Source organism: Bubalus kerabau, chromosome 5, assembly GCF_029407905.1.
Source record: "Bubalus kerabau isolate K-KA32 ecotype Philippines breed swamp buffalo chromosome 5, PCC_UOA_SB_1v2, whole genome shotgun sequence".
NCBI lineage: Eukaryota > Metazoa > Chordata > Mammalia > Artiodactyla > Bovidae > Bubalus > Bubalus kerabau.
The window spans coordinates 10,758,675-10,778,230 of NC_073628.1; the positions used below are offsets into that span (position 1 = coordinate 10,758,675).

General features: G+C 58.2%; 1 protein-coding gene across 4 annotated transcripts; it reads left to right on the forward strand.

Annotated features, from left to right (window-relative positions):
- Positions 1-230: 230 nt before the first annotated feature.
- Positions 231-16,047, forward strand: FADS3 (fatty acid desaturase 3). Of its 4 annotated transcripts, none has more exons than XM_055581089.1 (13): positions 231-606; positions 9,568-9,678; positions 10,102-10,299; positions 10,907-11,008; positions 11,123-11,245; positions 11,507-11,567; positions 12,099-12,175; positions 12,656-12,753; positions 13,071-13,167; positions 13,306-13,385; positions 13,476-13,688; positions 14,721-14,753; positions 14,990-16,047. In XM_055581089.1, exons 1-13 carry the CDS (start codon positions 400-402, stop codon positions 15,039-15,041), a joined length of 1,452 nt encoding a protein of 483 aa, XP_055437064.1. In that variant the 5' UTR covers positions 231-399; the 3' UTR covers positions 15,042-16,047. The 4 variants fall into 4 exon arrangements, with proteins under 4 accessions (XP_055437064.1, XP_055437066.1, XP_055437065.1 ...); XM_055581091.1 differs by having other exon boundaries at positions 13,563-13,688; positions 14,990-15,308; XM_055581090.1 differs by lacking the exon at positions 14,721-14,753.
- Positions 16,048-19,556: the final 3,509 nt, after the last annotated feature.

Genomic DNA, 19,556 nt, shown 5'->3' on the forward strand with positions numbered 1-19,556 from the left:
AAGAGCAGGGTTGCGCCGGTGCCCCCCACAGGCCGGGGTGTGGTGGCCGCGGAGCCCCGCGGGCGGGCCGCGCCCGCCTCGACACCGCCCTCCCCGCGGGCCCCGCCGGCGAGCGGCGCAGCCAATGGGGGCCGAGCCGCTGCGCGGGGATTGGGGCGGCTGCGGCGGGGGCCGGGGCGCGGGGAGGGGGCGAGGCGAGCGCTGTCAGCACGGTTATAAGGGAGGGAAAAGTTGCCCGCGGACAGCCGGGCCGGCGCACGCTCGTACGGAGGCCGCAGCGGCAGGGCGGGGCCGCGGAGCAGCGGGTGGCGGCGGAGGCAGTCTCCCATCGCTGCCTCGCTCCCCTCGGGGTCTCCGCTCGGCGAGGTCCCGGGTTCGCGAGGACTTTTGCGCGCAGCCATGGGCGGCGTCGGGGAGCCAGACTGGGAACCTGGGCAGCGGGGGGCGCCGCTGCCCACCCTCCGCTGGGAGCAGGTCCGCCGGCACAACCTGCCAGGCGACAAGTGGCTGGTGATTGAGCGTCGCGTCTACGACATCAGCCGCTGGGCACAGCGACACCCGGGGGGCAGCCGCCTCATCGGCCACCACGGCGCCGAGGACGCCACGGTAAGGCCGCCCACCGCCGGCCGGGTGGAGCCCCGGTGCTCGGCTGGGGCCTGGTCGCTGGGCACCGTCCCCTGCTCCACCGCGGGTGGGAGCGGCGCGGCGTGGGAGCCGGGTGGGTGCTTAGCATCCTTCCTACTCGCGCTGACCTTTGACCTCCTGACGGGGGACCCAGAGTTGGGAGGGACTGACGGGGGCCTGATGTGGAGTAAGAAGACCACAGCCCGGCAAAAGGACCCGCACCCCTGGGGCTGAGCTGCAGCAGATGTCTGTGGGAGGAAGGGGAGTCTCAGAGGTGGGTGTGTCCAGGCAGAAAGCGCTGGCCTAGGTGAGGGTGCTCCCTGATGCTCTGGTGTTCCTCCTCGGGGTTCTGGGTACCCCCCCAGACAGGGTCTTCATGCTGGGTGCTTGCTGGATGCCAGAGGTAGGGCGGGTTCCCTAGGGGCTGGCAAGGATGTGCCCTCAGAGGCTGGAGGCAGGGCAGCAGAGCCTGGGCAGGGCCTAGAGGTCTGTGGCTTTCCCAGGAGCTGCTGTGAATGGCTCTGAGGGGCAGTGACTCACCTCTCCTGGGCTAGCAGCTGCGTGTGGGAGAATTTTGCCAGTCAGGCTGGGTGGGCCTCTTCGGAAAGCACAGTCACCCCAGGAACAGGCAGGCCCCTGTGGACCCCAGCTTCCCCTCCGCAGCCATGTTGAGACATTTTGGTCAAGGAGGAATGTGGCCTGTCCAGTGGGACCATTTGGCAGAGGAGCCATCAGGGTGAGACTCCTCACCAGCCCCTTTTCCCAGAGACCGCCCGCCCCCTCCCCCCAGCCAAACAATAGGGCTTGGGGCCATGATGCTCTGTCCTTGACCATTCCAAATTCTAGGTTGGTCACCCTGGGCACCAGGAAGTTCTTCAAGATTCCAGGGGATGCATCGCTAACTGGTGGGGCTTTAAATAACAAAAGAGATTGTGTCCTGTCCCAGCAGGGTCAGTGGCCCTGTTTCCAGAACCACCTTCTCTCTGCCCACTGCCTTCTCTTGTGGGTTGGGTGATCTTCCCGGGACTCTTTTAAGGAAAAAGTCTCTCTTCCTCACTTTCCCCGGAAGCTGAGAGATTAGGGATCAGACATCTCCTGAAACTCTAGAAGGTGACAGTCAAACCCTTGTGCGCGGTGCCAGGGGGCCACGTGGTGGCCAGGGAGTGTGAGCTGACTGAGGGCTGGTGAGTGTGTGACCGTCTCCAGGCCTATATGTGTGTGAACGAGGCCTGTGTTTGTGTGCATGGTTACACACACATGCATTGCTGCCAGGGTGTTGGGGCGGGGGTGGGGGGTGGGTTGGTAAGGAGCTGCAGCTCCTCCCTCATCCCCTGGGCTGAGCGCTGGCCACCCCTCCAGGATCCTGGAGGTGGCCGCTCTGGCCTTTTTTCAACCTCTGACCTGGCGGACAGGATGGAAGCTGGTGAGAGGAAGATGATGAAGAATGTTTGTGAGTCACTTTTTCCTGCTTGGTGCCCAGGCCTATGCTGGGGACCCTCCTGTGCAGGAACCCCATCATCCATTTAGCTCTATACCCTGAGACCCCACGTGACTGCTTTCTCACTGATTCCTCACCAACAGGGTCTGTTTTCCCATTTCCATTAAAAAACATGCTGTCTGTTCCCTGGGGCCATGGACTGGCTCTGCCATTGGAGGCTCTGAGTGACCTTGAACCAGGCATGTCACTCCTGTGAGCCTCAGTTTCCCCATCTGTAAAGTGGGGGCAGCGGGGACAGACAGTGAGCCAGCTGAGGGCAGGACTGTGCCTTTGCAACTCTGCGGCCCCATAGCTGCCACGCAGTTGTTCCCAGTCAGCGTGAGTTGCCGGCTGATAAGTGTGAGTGTGCCCTGCAGACCATAGAGTGCAGTGGACAGCCATGACATAGCCACCTCTTTGGTTCATTCATGTCTGTAACAGGGCGTGATGTTAGGCCATCTCTTAGCTTTTCCGAGGCCCAGACACTGGGCTTAAGTTGCCACCAATACCTGGTCTGTTCAGCCCAAAGGGGTTATGAGGAGATTGGGGGTGGAGGACCCGAGGTTTTGTCTGTGGTGAGCCCACAGGGCAGAGCAGGGCTCAGACCACCCAGGGCCTGGTGTGGTCCAGCTCAGACCCCCAGGCACCCCAGCCCCTGCCCTGGAGCACTGGTGGGGGTGGGGTAGCCATGTCACAGGGGCTGTGTTCCCGCAGCCACCTCTTACCAGCCCCTGCCGCCCATCAGCTGTTCTCCTGTTCAGGCCACAGAAGCCTTCCTGCCAGGAAATTCCCAGAGTTCCTGTGCCGTGAAGTCAGCTTGTGGCCATCCTGGGATACAAAGCCGGGTACCCTGGGGAGAGTGCTCTGGGCCCTGAGCCAGGTTTTTCTAAGAGTCATAGGCAGTCTGAGACTAGAGGGGCCAGCCAGGGAGGGGCAAGGCCCAGCCACTGCTGGTCATAAGTTGACCAGGGCTGAGCGCTGAGCACCTACTATGTGCCAGGCTCCAAATTCAGTGCTTGATTTATAGACAGTCCCTCTTTGAATCCTCATGATACCTCTATGGGACAGGTACTGTTATTATTTCCATTTTACAGATGAGAAAACTGAGACTCAGAGAGGCAAAATGACTTGAAATTAAGTGATGGGTCTCGGATTTGAATTCACAGCCCATGCTCTTGACCACCTGCTCCACTGCCACTTTGCTGTTTATTTCATTCATTCTTCAATTATTAACTCACTAGATTCAACAGCAGATACCAGCAAGCATATCCCATATGCCAAACCTTGACCTAACCTCTGAAGATACAGCTATGAACAGAAAATCTGCTGGGAGGGACTTCCCTGACAGTCCAGTGGTTAAGGCTCCACACTTCCACTGCAGGGGGCATGGGTTTGATCCCTGGTTGGGGAACTCTCATCCCTCATGCTGCATGAGGCAGCAGAAAAAAAATCTGCTAGGAGGATGTTCCTTGGCGGAGGGACCAGCTAAGGCGAAGGCTCAGAGGTGGGGCCATACTCTGTGCATTCAGGGAATAGCAAGACCATCGGTGTGGCTGGAGCCAAGCAGTGAGGAGAAGGGCCAGCAATGAGGACCGGCAGTAGCAGGGGAATCAGGACTTTGGTTTTATTCTAAGGGGAGAATGCAGGGCAGAACAGAGAAGACAGGGGAATCTGACATATCGATACATTTTAAAAGGATCCCTAGTGAGGAAGGGGAAGGCAGAGCCTCCCAGGAGAAGAGGGAGGCGTTAACAGATGATAGGACCTCCCCCCCAGCCCTGCCAGGGGAAGCCACTTGGAAGAGGTGGCCATTCACCTGGGCCCTGAGGTGCAGGTGTGTCCAGGGGAGAGGGCAGGCGATGCTGGGCTCAGGGGCACCAATGGGAACCATTAGGATCTAACTCCGGGTGGTATCCAGACAACAAACTTCAGAGGTGATCCCAGTGTTGGCCCATTTTGCAGATGAGGAGACTGAGGCTGAATATGGGTGATTTAAACGGACCTTTTTGGAACCCTCAAAGGGCAGGACCTTTGTCCTTGGGCTTGGAAGGTGGGGTTTGTGTCTGGGAGTTGGGTAGGGGCAGGTCTGGGCAGATCTGAGGCTATCTGAGTGAGAGTGGGGCCAGAGAGAGGGGCTGGCCGGGGACTCAGATGACCTGGTCCCGGGGCCCATGCTCTGCTTCCACTACCACGCTGGCTGCCTTGAAAGCTGCCTAATGGCCACTCCTGTGAAGCTTGCCCTCTCTGGGCTCTGTAGGTGTTTTCTGCAGTGTCCCCACCCACCCAGGCCCCTGGAGGAGCTGGGCGGTGGGGGGATAGGGGTGTTGCAGTGCCTTGGGGAGGTGTCAGGATTGTGCGGTGCTGGGCAGGAATGTGGGGATGCTAGCGGCCTAAGCACCCTGGGAGCCCATCTACATTTCCTCGTAAGGATGCCCAAGTGGCAGCCATGGGTTTCTCAGGAAACAGCAGCGGGAGAGAACCAGAACTCAGTGGTGGAGAGAGGACCCAGGGGTCCACTTCATGTCACAGCTGGGTCAGTGGCACCTGTGAGGCCAAGGGTGCTGGGTGGAGGAGACCGCCCTCTCCCAGGCCACCACACTCATCACCAGGGACACCAGGGATGCTGGGGGGGATAGGGGCAACTTCCTGGGGCATCTGCCATTGAGCAAGACTCTGCTGCTTGGGCAGGAGTTGGATACTCATGTCCAGACCTGTGTGCCCTTTGGCCTCAGTTTCCTCTTCTATAAAATGGGGATACTGATAGTGCCTCCCCACTGGCTGGAAGGAGCATTTGGCCACTGGGAGTGAGATCCGGATCTCCTTTCGAATCTTCCCAATCGAAAGGGAGGGAGGGAGAGAGAGACGAATTCCTGAGTGTGCCCACCCCCATCCTCACAACCCACTGAGCCGAGGTTAAGAGGAGCAGACCCAGGCCACCTGAGCCCCCAGCTGCTCCACCCCTTTCCTGATCTGGAACATTCCAAATTCTTTGAAGAAGTGATCAGAAATGCTCCCCACCTCCACCTTATCTTTGGGGTGGAAGGTGTCCTGCCTCCTCGCCTCAGGCTGCCCAGAACATGACCAGCAGGGCATACCTCCACCCTCCCGCCTCCCGCCTGCGGGCCTGGATCTCTGGGTGGACCACGGTGAAGGGCAGCTGAGGCCACGGGGACTGGACGCCAGGCCCCTTCTCCGTGCTCTACCTGCACTGACTCAGTCCTCCGGCAGCCCCACGAGATGGGCACGAGTGATGCCTGATTTACTGATGACAAAGTACAGGTAGGAGAAGGGGTGTGATCTTGTCTGCGGCTCCACGGCTTGGCGTGGCTCATGAATGACTCGGCTCCTACCCTCTGCAGGCTGCCTCCTGAGTCTCCCCACGCCTGCCCTTAACCAGCTGCTCCCTGGAGTTCAAGGCGGGGCTGGGGGCCTGAGCAGGGGCCTCTCTGAGGCTTCCGGGGACTGAGGCAGGGCTGGGTGGGAGCTGTGCCCTGGGAGGACGTGGACCTCACAGGAGATCCCTGGGTTTGAATCCCTGCTCTGCCACTGCAGACTCTGGGGTGGGTGGGCCCACCACTCAGAGCCTCTGTTCCCCGCCCCCGGCAAAATGGTTCAGACCCCCTGTCTGGTGGGCTGTGGAGGGTCAGCTCTTGTCCACATATTCACACCTGCCATCCTGCGCCTGCTCTGTGCGGGGCTCCGAGGCCACCGCCGTGAACAGGGCCTGTCCCTGCCACCTGCAGTCTATGTTTAGAGACACCATTTTAATTCTAGAAGTTTCACCCAAGTCTGTTCCAAGAACTAGTGAGAGGCCTCAGTTGCCACCTCCTTGGGGGAAAGTCACAGGGTTTGCACCCGTGCCCCTGAGAAGATGTTTCCAGATGCACTGGGGGCTGGGGTTGGGGGAGGCGCAGTGTAGGGCTGGGACCTCCTGCAGTGCCAAGACCCCCCCACACCCTGGCCTCTGAGCAGCCAGATCGTTGGTTACTCAGGATGGTGACCAGCCTCATGATGAGGACCCCCTGCCCCCACCTAGAAGACACACTGCCTCCCCTCTGACCAGGGAGTGGCCACCCTGAGGCTACTGCCAAGGGGCCACAAGCACCATTTTACAGGCAGACCAAGTTCTGGCCCAGCCTTCATCAGATGGAGCTGTGTGACCTTGGGTAACTGGCTCAACCTCTCTAAGTCTTCTGCCCATTGAGATTCCTGAATGTTTAAACAGAGGCCAAAGAGGACTGGGTCACATGGCCCCAGCCACTAGTCCAGGAAAAAAAAAAAAAACTTTGCTGAGGTTTGGGTCTGAAGCCAGGGACCTACTGTGTTGATACTCAGACCGCAAGAAGTGTAGGCTCTGGAGTGCTCAACCCAGCCCCAGGAACCTGGGCTGCTTTCCCAGTATCTACCCACCCATCAGGTGGAGACTTGTCCGTGAGCTCCGGGATGGTCCCACCTGGACCTGAGGGGGCTCACCCCTTCCCTACTCACTGTAAGGGACACACCTGGCTGGAGGTCTCCTGGGTGGGCCTGGCTGTGGCCTCTCCTTCGGGGCATCTCCAGGCCTGGCTTGGGTACATCCGGGCGAGGGGAAAGGAGTCGGGGAGGTGACCTGCTGCCCCAGCTGCTCAGCTCAAGAGCATGGCCCTGGAGCATCTGGGGTCTGCCGGGTGCTGGGGTGGCCCCAGAACAGACTCAGAGGTCAGGAGAGAGGAGGGCTGGGAGGGTAGACATCCTGGGGCCGTAGCCACAGGACACGCGTCAGCTGTGTGTGTGTGTGTGTGTGTGTGTGTGTGTGTGTGTGCGCGCGCGCGCGCGCGCGCGCCGGGCTGTGTCTCTCTGGGTACCCGAGTGACTGCCCGTGCGCGTTGTTCCCGAGCGTGGCTGTGAGCCTTCGTGGGTTGGTGGTCATGTCTGCTTGTGTAGAGGCACACGCTTATGGTACTGAATTTCTGTGACACCTGTGAGCCTTGGTTGTTACACCATTTGTGAGCGTGCCGTGTGCCTGTTTGTATGTGGGCTCTGTACACCACCAGGGGGGTTTCAGAGGAAATGAGAATCAGAGTCAACGCTCATTCAGGCTTAAAACAGAAGGAAGTTCTGACATGCTACACATGGATGAACCTTGAAGACATTATGCTAAGTGACAAGTCAGTGACACAGACTATATGATTCCTCTACTAAGTGTCAATGCTTTGTTTTTTTCTGGCCGAGCTGCATGACTCGCAGGACTTTAGTTTCCTGACCAGGGATTGAACCTGTGCCCTGTGCAGTGGAAACATAAAGTCCTAACCACTGAACCACCAGGGAATTTCCTTCAAGTCAATTCACAGAGAGCAGTACCTATGGTTTTCGGAGGCTGTGAAGTGAGAGTCGCTCAGTTGTGTCTGACTCTTTGTGACCCAATGGACTATACAGTCCATGGAAATTCTCCAGGCCAGGATACTGGAGTGGGTAGCTTTTCCTTTCTCCAGGGGATCTTCCCAACCCAGGGATCAAACCCAGGTCTCCCACATTGCAGGCAGATTCTTTACAGCTGAGCCACAAGGGAAGCCCAAGAAAACTGGAGTGGGTAGCTTATCCCTTCTCCAGGAGGTCTTCCCGACCCATGAGTCTAACTGGGGTCTCCTGCACTGCAGGCAGATTCTTTATCAACTGAGCTCTGAGGGCTGGGAGAGGTAGAAATGGGGACAGTGTTTCATGGAGACAGAGTTCCAGTTGAGGTAGATGAAGTTTTGGAGATGGATGGCAGGGATGGTTGCCCAAAAAGTGAATACATTTAATGCCACTGAACTGTACACTTCGAAATAGTGAAAATGGTCAATTTTATGTATGTTTGACTGTAATTAAAAAGAAAAAAAAAAAAAGTTAATGCTCTTGGCTCTAGAGCCAGAAAGGTCTGGAGTCTCATCCCTTGGGTTTGCCCCCTGGATTTGCCTAGTTCCAGGCAGGAGAACAGACTTGTTCGGGGTCACGGTGAGCGGGGTCAGCCAAGCACAGCAATTTTCCTTTTAGCTCCCCAGCCAACACTCCCCAGGTAGCCAGGGCCATGGCAGCTTCCTGGGGGGCCAGCTTCCCCTCAACCCCCTGTCTCCCCGGGGTGCTCCCCCCTCCATCAGAGCTCTTCCCTGGAGACAGATCTATACCAATACAGCCCTGTCCCCTACTGTGAGCTCCAGGGAGGGGCCCCAAGTCAGCCTTCCCAAGGACCTAGGTTATTCCAGAAGCTACACCCTTGGAGCCCCCAGGTCCTCAGGCTGCTCTAGGCCAGGAGGGGAGAGCAGCTAACAAGGAAAGGGGAACCCCTTGGGTGAATCCTGCAGGTGCAGCCTCTAGGTGGGGGCTGGAGAGGCCTGAGGTTCTTCTGAGCCCGGCACAGGATGGTGTGGGGGATGTGTGCAGTAATGCCCACCAGGTGCTGCTAGTCTCATTAGTGAGAGGACAATAGCAGCCAGCAGTCACCTTCCTGGGGACATCCCCATCCCAACTGGCCCCAGACACTGCTTCCACAGTCCAGGCTTCTGGTCAGCTGGGGCTGGCTCACTCAGAAAGTCCAAGGATAAAAACCCATTTGCGAACGACAGTGAGCCAGATCAGGAAGACTAGATCAGGCTAGATCAGGAAGACTGAGCCCTAGGTGTGATGTTCAAGTTTACTCACAGTTCAGCGCTGTCAAGCATGAGCGATGGGGGTCACTTCCTGACCAGTCCCTCTCCTCTTTATCTTTATCCCTCGGCCCTTTATCTTGCTTGAGGTCGCTCTCTTCCTCTAACCCCTTTTGCTTTGCACCCTGCCCCCACCCCCCGCCACCATTACAGAGAATAACAGGAATGTTAGATTGTTTATTAAACTTATTTTTTTTTAAAAAAAAAAAAAACTTATTTTGTCCTCCTGCTTTTCAAATTAGAGAAGTTTAACTGTTCGAGCATCTTCAGGCTGTGTGGTCTTCGGTGGATTTTTTTTTTTTTCTCCTGGTGGCCCAGTGGTCATCAATTGCCAATTTCCTCATTCACACGTTACTCACTGCTTATGTTTGTAAAAGCTGGTAGATCTGACATTTGTGACCCAGTAGAAAAGCATATGATTTTGAGAAAGCATTCCCGCAATCTTTTTTGGAAAAGTCAAACCCCTTCATGAACAGAAGCAGAGTGTTCCAGGGAAAACTTTCTGTAAATCCAGATTTTAAAACACCCAACCAAGTTTGAGGAAAGGCCCCATGACAGGGTGAAGCAGCTGGAGTCCAGGAGGCGAGGGGTACCCAAGCAGGGCACCCAGGGCCTGGGAAGGACCAGGGAGGACTCATGGGCAAGGCTGACCGTCATTCAGTTGTGACTAATGAACAACTAGCTGCCTGCCTGCCTGTTCTGCCCTTCCATCAGCAGCCCTTCTGCTTTGTCTCTGCCTGCTGCCTCTGGGTGCTGCCCCAGCTGTCTGTCTGTCTGTCCACCTGACTCTCTGCTCTCCTTCAGGATGCCTTCCACGCCTTCCACCAGGACCTCAGTTTTGTGCGCAAGTTCCTGCAGCCTCTCCTGATTGGAGAGCTGGCCCCAGAGGAGCCCAGCCAGGATGGACCCCAGAATGTGAGCAGGGCCCCGGTGGAGGCTAAGCCCCTCGTGTGGGGCTGGAAGAATGGGGGCATTGCTGGTAACAGCTTCATGGTTTGCCAGCCCTCCCGAGCAGACAGTTGCTGGCAGAGCTGTAGGGACGCCTACATGCACCAGCATTTCCTGGGGGACTCCAGGAAGACCCCCTTCCTTGCTCTGGGCCCTGCATCCCCATCTATGATGAGGATTTAGATGAACTGAGCTCTAAGGGTTTTCCCTGCTTCTCAGGCTCCCCACACCTTTTGTGGGGATGGGGGAACCCCAAGCTGGGCACTCCGTCCCCTTTGGCCACACCCCTTGGACCCTAGGAGGAGTGGCTGTGGAGGGTGGTGGGGATGGAGGGTGGGAGTGGGGGGCCTCCCTCACCTCCTCGGCTAACCAGCTGTTCCGCCCCTGCAGACCCAGCTGATCGAGGACTTCCGAGCCCTGCGCCAGGCGGTGGAGGACATGAAGCTGTTTGAAGCCAAGCCCGCCTTCTTCGGTCTCCTGCTGGGCCACATCCTGGCCATGGAGGTGCTCGCCTGGCTCATGATCTACATGCTCGGCCCCGGCTGGGTGCCCAGCACCCTGGCCGCCCTCATCCTGGCCGTCTCCCAGGTGACCCAGCACTGTCTTGCAGACACCTAGACTGACAACAGCCATGGCCTGGCACACGCGGGCACTTGGGAAATGTTTGCTGAAAACAAACATTGACCAGCAAACAAAGAAAACATTTGTTTCTTTCTTTGTCTGCAGACAAAGAATGACCAGCCAGAGGCCCCATAAGTCCAGCTTCATTTTAAATGAACTAAGGAAGCGCTTTACTTAGTACCCCGCAGGGAGCCCAGGGTCCAGAGCTGGAAGGCTGCTGCCTGCAGCTCCACGCCAGTCTTGCAGCCCCTGGACCTCCCCAGCTCAGCTGTCCTTGTCTCTTAAAAGATGAATCTGGGGACTTCCCTGGCAGTCCAGTGGTTAAGACTCGGCACTTCCATTGCAGGGGGTGCAGGTTCAATCCCTGGCAGGGGAACTAAGATTCCACATGCCGTGCTGGGCGGCCAGAAAATAAAAACTAAATTAAAAAAAAAGAGGAAGCTGGTCCACTAGGGTCTAGAGTGGAACGCGAGCTGTGGGGGTGCCCTACGAGCTGGGAGGGCTGGCTGGCCAGGGCTCCGGGCTGGACCCCCGGCAGCTCCCTGCCACAGCCCCGGACCCTGCATCTCCCCAGGCCCAGAGTTGGTGTCTGCAGCACGACCTGGGCCACACGTCCATCTTCAGGAATTCCCGGTGGAACCACTTGGCCCAGCAGTTTGTGATGGGGCAGCTGAAGGTGAGGGTGGGGGCGGAAGGCGGGCTGCCGGGGCGGGGGGGCCAAGTGGGGACGGGGCTGCATGGGGAGGTGGGCATGACCCGGCCCCACACCTGAGAGCCCGCTCCCCTGCAGGGCTTCTCTGCACACTGGTGGAACTTCCGCCACTTCCAGCACCACGCCAAGCCCAACATCTTCCACAAGGACCCAGACGTGACTGTGGCGCCTGTCTTCCTTTTGGGGGAGTCGTCCGTTGAGGTGCGTGGGGGGACACGCTCAGGCCAGGCCTGCAGCGGAAACCTGGTGGCCCCAGAGCCCCCCAGCCCTGTGCTGGCCCCGCCCCCTACTCTATCTAGTTCTAGGCAGAGCCCCTGTTCCCAGGGTGCCCCCGCCCCACCTCCCAGTGGCTAGAATCCAGAGTTGCCTTGGCCTCTTGGCCCAGTCAGCCCCCTGGCCCTGCCCAGGGCAAGGAGGGCCTGGAGAGCCGCCCTCCCCAACGGGCCGCCTGTATCCTCACAGTATGGCAAGAAGAAGCGCAGATACTTGCCCTACAACCACCAGCACCTGTACTTCTTCCTGAGTGAGTATCCCTTGTCCTCCTGGGGGCGGGGGCACAGGTGGGGTGGGGGCCACGCCGGGGCCTGCCTTGTCCACTGCACGTCTCTGGTCACCCCAGCCTGCAGTCCATGCAGCTTTCCGTGGCCAGCCTCTGCCCTAGCCCTTCCCTCCACTGGGGTGCCTTCTGGTCAGCGGCGGTCACAGCCCTGGCTGCAGCTTTCAGAGTTCCTTCTTGCCCTCAGTCAGGGCATCCCGAGCCCTAGGGCAGTTGTGGGGGCCACAAGGTGAGGATTAAAGGGTGGGGATATATCAGGCTGGTGCCAACCTGCAGAAGGGGCATGGGGGAGGCGGTGGGGCAAGGACCAGCCTGGAAAGGCTCAGACACCGAGGGCCTGAGCGAGGACCAGTCCTTGTGGGTGATGCGGGCTCATCCCTGCTGGGTGGGACCAGCCTCCAGCCCCGCTGGAGGAACAGAGCCCCCTCCCCATCCCTCTGGCCGGCTCACTCTGCACCCCACCCTGCTCCTGAGCCCCCCTCATGCCCCTCCTTGCAGTCGGCCCGCCGCTACTCACGCTGGTGAACTTCGAAGTGGAAAATCTGGCCTACATGCTGGTGTGCATGCAGTGGACGGTGAGCGGGGGCCCTGCCAGCTCCCCCGGGCATACAGCTGTGGTGGAGGAAGGTGGGGTGTCAGGGACAGCCCAGTCCACCATTGCAAACAGGTGTGCGTGTAGTGATGTGGAACACGTGTGCTCGAGAGCAGGGGGCATGAGTGTGTGCGTGTGTGGTTGCCAGGTCAGCGTGTGCACAGGGTGTGGTGTGCATCTCTCACAGTGAGAGATGAGGGTGGGGACCCCCTGGGCCCCCTCTGCCAGGTATTTGTCTTCTGGGCAAGGCTTCCTTCATCCCACACCCTTGCACAGCATCCATGGGCAGCCCTGTAAGGCTGGCAGGCGAGGACTTGTCCCTTTACCTGGCTGAGAAACCCGGGCCCAGAGAAGGGGTGGTGATATGCCCGTCCGAGGCACATCGAGCCGAAAGGATGGGCATGACCTCAGCTCCCCCTCCGGGCTGCCTTGCGGCCTCCCCCTCCTCCTCCCTCCTCTACAGGACTTGCTCTGGGCTGCCAGCTTCTACGCCCGTTTCCTCTTGTCCTACATCCCCTTCTATGGCGTTCCTGGGGCGCTGCTCCTCTTTGTGGCTGTCAGGTATGGCCAGGTTTGGCATGACAAGCAGAAGAGCACCCTGACCACGGCCCTCAGTGTTTCCATCTGCAGAATGGGGACAGCAGTACTGTCTCCCTGGGCTGTTGAGTGGCAGCATCCAGGGGGTGCCGGGTCTCAGGGAAGCGATCTGGGGTGTCCACCCTCTTGAGTAGGGCTGTTCTGGGCTCAGCCTGGCAGTGGCCTCCATGCCACTTGGCTGCTTGAAACACCAGTGGGGAGGAGTTGCGATCCCATAGTACAGATGGGGAAGCTGAGTGGTCAGCAGGATGTGGGGCAGCACCTTGAACCTCCTCTTACAGGGTCCTGGAGAGCCACTGGTTCGTGTGGATCACACAGATGAACCATATCCCCAGGGAGATTGGCCATGAGAAGCACCGGGACTGGGCCAGCTCTCAGGTGGGCAGCCGGGGTAGGGCCCATCCTGGGGGTAGGGGTGGGGTCCCCAGCTGGGAGGAATGGGGGCGCTGATGGGACTGCCGTGGGGTTGGCGCTCTGTGCCAGCCCCCTCACCCGTGCCCTGCCCGCTCCTGGCAGCTGGCAGCCACCTGCAATGTGGAGCCTTCGCTCTTCATCGACTGGTTCAGCGGACACCTCAACTTCCAGATCGAGCACCAGTGAGCGCAGACCCGGGGGCGGGGTTGGGGGGGGTGCCATGGGGGTGGGAGTGAGGCCTGAGTCCCCGTGTCCCATCTACTCCGGGAGAGGCCAAGACATCTGCCCTGGACTTCCTGGAAGGCCCAGGAGAGGTGGTGCCCAGGTCCGGGGGTGCCAAGGCACCGTCTCCCCCACAGTCTCTTCCCCACGATGCCGAGGCACAACTATCGCAGGGTGGCCCCGCTGGTCAAGGCCCTGTGCGCCAAGCACGGCCTCAGCTACGAGGTGAAGCCCTTCCTCACCGCCCTGGTGGACATCATCAGGTAAGGGCCCTCCACTCACGGTGGCTCCCCGGGGCCCCCGCCCACCCCTGGGGCCCATCAGCCACTCCCTGAGCACCCACCTGGCTCTCTCGAGTTCTCGCAGGTTCCTCTCTGGGAGCTGGCATTCAGGGCCTTTCCCATCAGCCTCTCTGCCCTTGGCCTGTGACCCCACCCCCATCCTTCCCAGTGTCCACTCACACACAGGCCCAGGCTCAGTCCCTGTCAGTGAGCAGAACTTCCCGACATCCCTGCCTTCCTGGAGCTGACATCTGAGCAGGGGGAAACGGAGAACAAGCAGTTAATTACAGAAAATAAGTAAATGACAAAATGCAAGAAAGGGAGAAGTGCTTCAGCAAAAAACAAAGCAAAACCACAAAACCTTCGGGTGGGTACAGGAGAGGAAATGGGGGGTACCAGGCAGAGATGTAATTTTTAGTTGGGTGGCAGGGTGGGTGGTAAGAAGGCAACGTGTGAGCAGAGACAAGGAGGAAGGGAGAGGGCTGGCCGTAGAGACATCTGGGGGCAGCATGTCTGGGGCCAGGGAATAACCGTGCAAAGGCCCTGAGACAGGAGTATGCTAGATGTGTGGGAGAGCCACTGAGCAGAGGAGGGGCACACAGGACTTGGATTTTGGAAGGGTGCTCTGACTGCAGGAATGTACTGATGGGGCAGGAAGAGCAGAGTGGGGTTCCTGTAGCTGTTCAGGGGTGACCGGGCTCGGCCCTGGTGGTAGCCTCGACAGGGGAACAGAGGCCAGAGTCTCAGCCAGAGCTCTTCCACCTACGTGCCTTAGCACAGGCTGTTCCCTTTACTTCGAGGCCTTTCCTTCTCTACTGGTGTTTGAATTCCTCCTTCATCACCCTTCCCAGCCCGATCCTCGAAGCCCCTGCCACTTGGCCTGGCCCCTTTCAAACACCTGGCACAGGGTTTTCTTTGCAAGTTATTGATGCTTCTGGTCCGCCCCCCCGCCCCCCGCCTGATATCAGGCTGGTGGTGGGCACATTGCATGCCTCACAAATCTCTGGGTTGCAGGGCTCAGCAGGAGGAAGCGACAGAGAGAGCCGGGTGAGGAGGGACAGACCCACCCTGACTCCTGGCTGGACGTGGCCTGGGCCCTTTCCCCTCCCACCCAAGGCCTATGTTTCACTGCAGTTAATGAGACTGTAGCCACCTCTCCCAGTCCTCCCCTCCGGCCCCACCCCAGCTGCCTGCCCATCACCCCTCACACTCATCATCGTGGGGGGAAGAGGTTAATATCTTGCAGTTGAGTCCCTCATATCTTCCCTACCCCCACCACCCAGGTCCCTGAAGAAGTCTGGCAATGTGTGGCTGGAAGCCTACCTCCACCAGTGATGACCGCAGCGCCCGGGGCCCCAGCAGCCACCAAGCCACCCAGACAGGCTTCTTCACCTGCCCCACCTCGCCCTGCCTCAGGCTGGAGGCCCTGTCTGTCCTCTTGGGTCCCCTCCCCGTCTGCTCCACAGCCCTACGACCATGGCTCTAGACCCACTAGGACCAGGGCTAGGGGCATGGTGTATAAAGACAGTGAGCGTGACATGTTTTCCTAGAGCAAAAATTTAGGTGAAAAATGTTATTTTTATATAAAAACAAACCCATGTATGTTATGGAGTAGATATTTGCATGGATTTTGGAACTGGAGTTCAGGTCCTTGGGCCATCAGGGTGTTAGGAGGTGAGAGGGCGGTGGTGGATGGTGGCTTTCTGAGTTGACCTCTGCTCTGGGTCAGGGAGCTGAGCCCTGGGCTCAGATGCCCTGAGGGCCTGGTCCCTTCCTGTTCTTCACCCAGTCACCAGCAACCTTGGTAGTTCACTCCAGGCTCACCCCACTTCACTCCTTTGCATAGTTGGACAGGGAGGACAGGGAGGCGTCCCTGGTGGCTCAGTGGTGAATAATCCGCCAGCCAGTGCAGGAGACACAGGTTCAATCCCTGGGTCTAGATTTCTTGGAGAAAGAAATGGCAAGGCACTCCAGTATTCTTGCTTGGGAAATCCCCTGGACAGAGAAGCCTGGTAGGATAGGGTTGCAGAAAGAGTCAGACTAGACTTATCGATTAAACAACACAGAGAGAGACAGAAACTGGCGGCAGACAGGGGCCGAGGGCCATGTATGCGGGCACCCCCAGATCACAGGAGGCACCCCTGTCCGGCATCTGCACTGGCCTGATGGCCAAGGGGCCTTAGAGGGCCACTGGTGGGGGTCTGCTGCTGAGCTCAGAAGTATACCTGGCATCACACCAATGAGCGGGTCCACAGGAGGTGATCGGGATCTCCCCCTGCCCCATGCCTGTCCGGGACCAGGTGCTGGTTTCCAGCTGCTGCAGTGAACCATTCAAGCAGGACCCCTGTGTGTGTGTGTAATTAATTTCACTTCAGTTGTATCTGTCTCTTTGTGACCCTATGGACTATAGCCCGCCAGGCTCCTCTGTCCATGGGATCCTCCAGGCAAGTATACTGGAATGGGTAGCCATTCCCTTCCCCAGGGTTTCTTTCCAGCCCAGGGATTGAACCCAGGTTTCCTGCATTGCAGGCAGATTCTTTACCGTCTGGGACACCTGGAAGCCCAAGGAGCCCTGGAACGGGGCTCTTTCTGTCCCGAGAGTCTGAGAACAAGGCGTGGTCCTTCACTGAGCCTTGGGCTCCTCATCTGGAAAATGGGTGTTGGCCTGGGCCTCTGGTGTTTGGACACTTTTGGGGGGCTTCCTGAAGGTGGGAAGGAGAGAGAGCCGGGCTTCTGGACCCCTCTGCTCAGCAGCTCCAAACTGAGTGGAAGGTTTCACTAAAAGAAGTGTCAGCAGATTGAGAAAAAAAAGGAAACGCTGAGCTAGGATTTCTCTGAGGGGCTTTCTGGCCCAGGGGCTGGAGTCTCCCCACCAGCTATAGGATTGCCCCCCACTGTTTGTCCCCAGGGCCCCAGACTGGGTTCCCTACAGGAAGTGGAAGGGGGCAGGTTCTTGTCCAGTCTTTCCCTGGACCTCCAGTCTCACCCTGACCCACTCCACACCATGTCCAGCTTTTCTCTGGAGTGGGCAGCCAGGAGGGAAAGTCCTGGACTCCAGGCTGTGACCTTGGGGAAGTTATGCAATCTCTTGGGAGTGATAGTGTGACCTCCTAGGGTGACAGAAGAGATACCTGTGGAAGGCTTTTTGCTGAGAGCCTGCAGCAACAGGGCTGAGCCATTTCTTAAAAATGTGTACAATCCATGGCCCTGGGGCCATTGCAAGCTCTCACCTGGGACAAGCCCGTGGCTGCCTCCCAGCCTGTTTTGTCCTTGAAAGGTACTTCCTACCTTCAAAGTAAGTCCCACTTTCAGGGCCCCTGCCCAGGCTGCTTGTTCTCATTGTGGGTGTCCCCTTCCTGTGGTCACTTGCTGACTCCTGGTGCCCTGTGGGCCCTGGGATGGCAGTCCCCCAGGGCAGACGGTCAGTGCCTTTCCTATAGCGACCCTGATGCCCTTATCAGGGAAATACTAGGACATGGACGGAGGAGCCTGGTGGGCTGCAGTCCATGGGGTCGCACAGAGTCGGACATGACTGAAGCGACTTAGCAGCAGCAGCAGCAGACTCAGGGTGAGCACGCGCCCTTGCACGCGCCCCGCCCCGCCCCCAGAAGGAACGCTGAGCCTGCAGCGCCACCTAGGGGCACCTGGAATAGCTGCACCAATGTGGAGCAGGTAGTGCTCTGTGCTGCCCCTGGTGGTGGCCGAGGGCATTGTGCCCTCAACGTCTGCAAACGGGTAGTTGCCTAGGAATAACTTGTTTAAAGGACCAAGTGATTTTGGGTTCCAGAATCACTGCGGACAGTGACTGCAGCCACGAAATTTAAAGATGCTTGCTCTTTGGAACAAAAGCTATGACAAACCTAGATGTGTTAAAAAGCATAGACATCACCTTGCTGAAAAAGGTCCATAGTCAAAGCTATGGTTTTTCCAGTAGTCATGTATGCATGTGAGAGTTGGAACATAAAGAAAGCTGAGTGCCAAAGAAATGATGCTTTCGAACTGTGGTGCTGGAGAAGACTCTTGAGAGTCCCTTGGACTGCAAGGAGGTCAAACCTGTAGATCCTGAAGGAAATCAGTCCTGAATATTCATTGGAAGGACTGATGCTGAAGCTGAAGCTCCAGTACTTTGGTCACCTGATTCGAAGAGCCGACTCATTGGAAAAGACCCTGATGCTGGGAAAGATTAAGGGCAGGAGGTGATGGGGCGATAGAGGATGAGATGGTTGGATGGCATCATCGACTGAATGGATGTGAATTGGGAAACCTGATGTGTTCATGGGGTTGCCAAGAGTCGGACACAACTTGGTGACTGAGCAAACAACAAAATGACCACTGGGGAGCCCCCTGGCCTGTTAGCCATCCCACTGCCTGCCACCTGGAATCCTTCACTGGTGGGTCATCTCTGCCCTTGTTCCTCCCTGTCCCTTATGCTAGAATCCCTGGGGCCAAGTCATCCACCCTTCTCCCTAGCTGAGTCCCCCCTTCTGTCTATAGGTTTCTTCTGTAGTCTCAGGGCCTGGGCCTGGTCTGTGCAAAGAAAGAGGGAAGGGCCTTGGTAGAGCCACTAAGAAAAGCAGTGTCCCTGCTTTATGATCTGCACAGTCTTGGGCCCAGAAGAAAAGCAAAAGTCTTTAGGGAAGCCTTGTTCATTTGCCCCTTCAATCGGCCAGCGTTTATTTACTTGGAGTCTTCCATGAGATGGCCTGGGCAGATTGGGGAAATGGCAATTCACAAGAACCAGCCCATGCCTATAATGTGGGAGTGGCTGGTAGGTCACATGCCTGAGCAGAGGGCAATAGAGACATGATCTTTTAAGTCCTGGTATGCTAGGCGTTCGCTTGTTCTGTTTATGATGGGCTAGTTCCGGTCCTGGGGCCCGCCTCCACCCTCCAGGCCCTGGTTCCTTCACAGATGGGTGTAGGTACCCCACTGGATCCATAGCTAATCTTTTCCACTTCAGACTCGGACCAGGGGGCTCCTTGAGAAGTTGCGTCCAGCGGGGCACACCTCTCCAGGGATGGTACAGCTGGGACAATTGAGTTTTGATTGCCCCAAGGCTCTGTATCATGAGCAGTGGCCTGTCACTCCCAGGGCAGTCCATGCCCAGTCCAGGTGGCTGCCACCTCCGCCCTGCCCCGCCTGGCTCACCAAAGGCCTCCTCTTGGCTCCCAGTGGGCCAAGAGGGTCTGAGTGTCCCTTCCCATTGGAAGCCTGGGAACTTGCCAGGCCAGTGACCACTGCTGGGGCTCTAGGTCCACAACCAGCCTGAACTGCCCTGCCAGGCCCTCCTCTGGGCCTGGTGCCCATACCACCCACAAAGCTGATACACTTTTATCAGGGTGGACACCTTGCCATGGTGAGCTCTTATCCCCTCCGCAGGGACTAACTCCCCTCGTCTCCACCCACTCCACCCAGCCCCTCGCTCCTCTGGGGAGCCGTCTGACACTGATGTGGGGCAGGAAGAGCCCAGGCTCCGGGAAATGGCACTTCCCTTGTGGGGCGCCCCGTGGGGAAGCGGAGGGCCAGGCAGGGTGAGGGCCTGGAATTCAGCTGCCCAGTCCTTTCCTCTGGCTTCAGCCTCCTCCCCTGTGAGTCGAGGTTTGCTTCTGTAACACTGGGGGGGCTACGAGTTTGGCAAAGGGTGGGGATCAGAAGCCCATGATTCCATACTGGGCAAGAGCCTCAGCAGAGTATGGGGAAGGAGGGGCAGTTAGGCAGAGAGCAGGAATGAGTCTTCCCAGTCCCTGGCCCCAAGGGTGGACAAGGTTGGGAGTGTGGGGGAGAAAGTCACAGAAGGTCCACCTGGGCCAGGATTTACCCGATGCTCTCAGAGTGGCGGCAGAATCCTTC

Excerpts from the sequence above, each read along its gene's own strand:
- FADS3 (XM_055581089.1), top strand. The coding sequence starts at position 400 with ATGGGCGGCGTCGGGGAGCCAGACTGGGAACCTGGGCAGCGGGGGGCG. Across the intron at positions 9,679-10,101 it reads GCCAGGATGGACCCCAGAAT|ACCCAGCTGATCGAGGACTT; the intron begins GTGAGCAGGGCC and ends CCGCCCCTGCAG. Across the intron at positions 11,246-11,506 it reads TGGGGGAGTCGTCCGTTGAG|TATGGCAAGAAGAAGCGCAG; the intron begins GTGCGTGGGGGG and ends GTATCCTCACAG.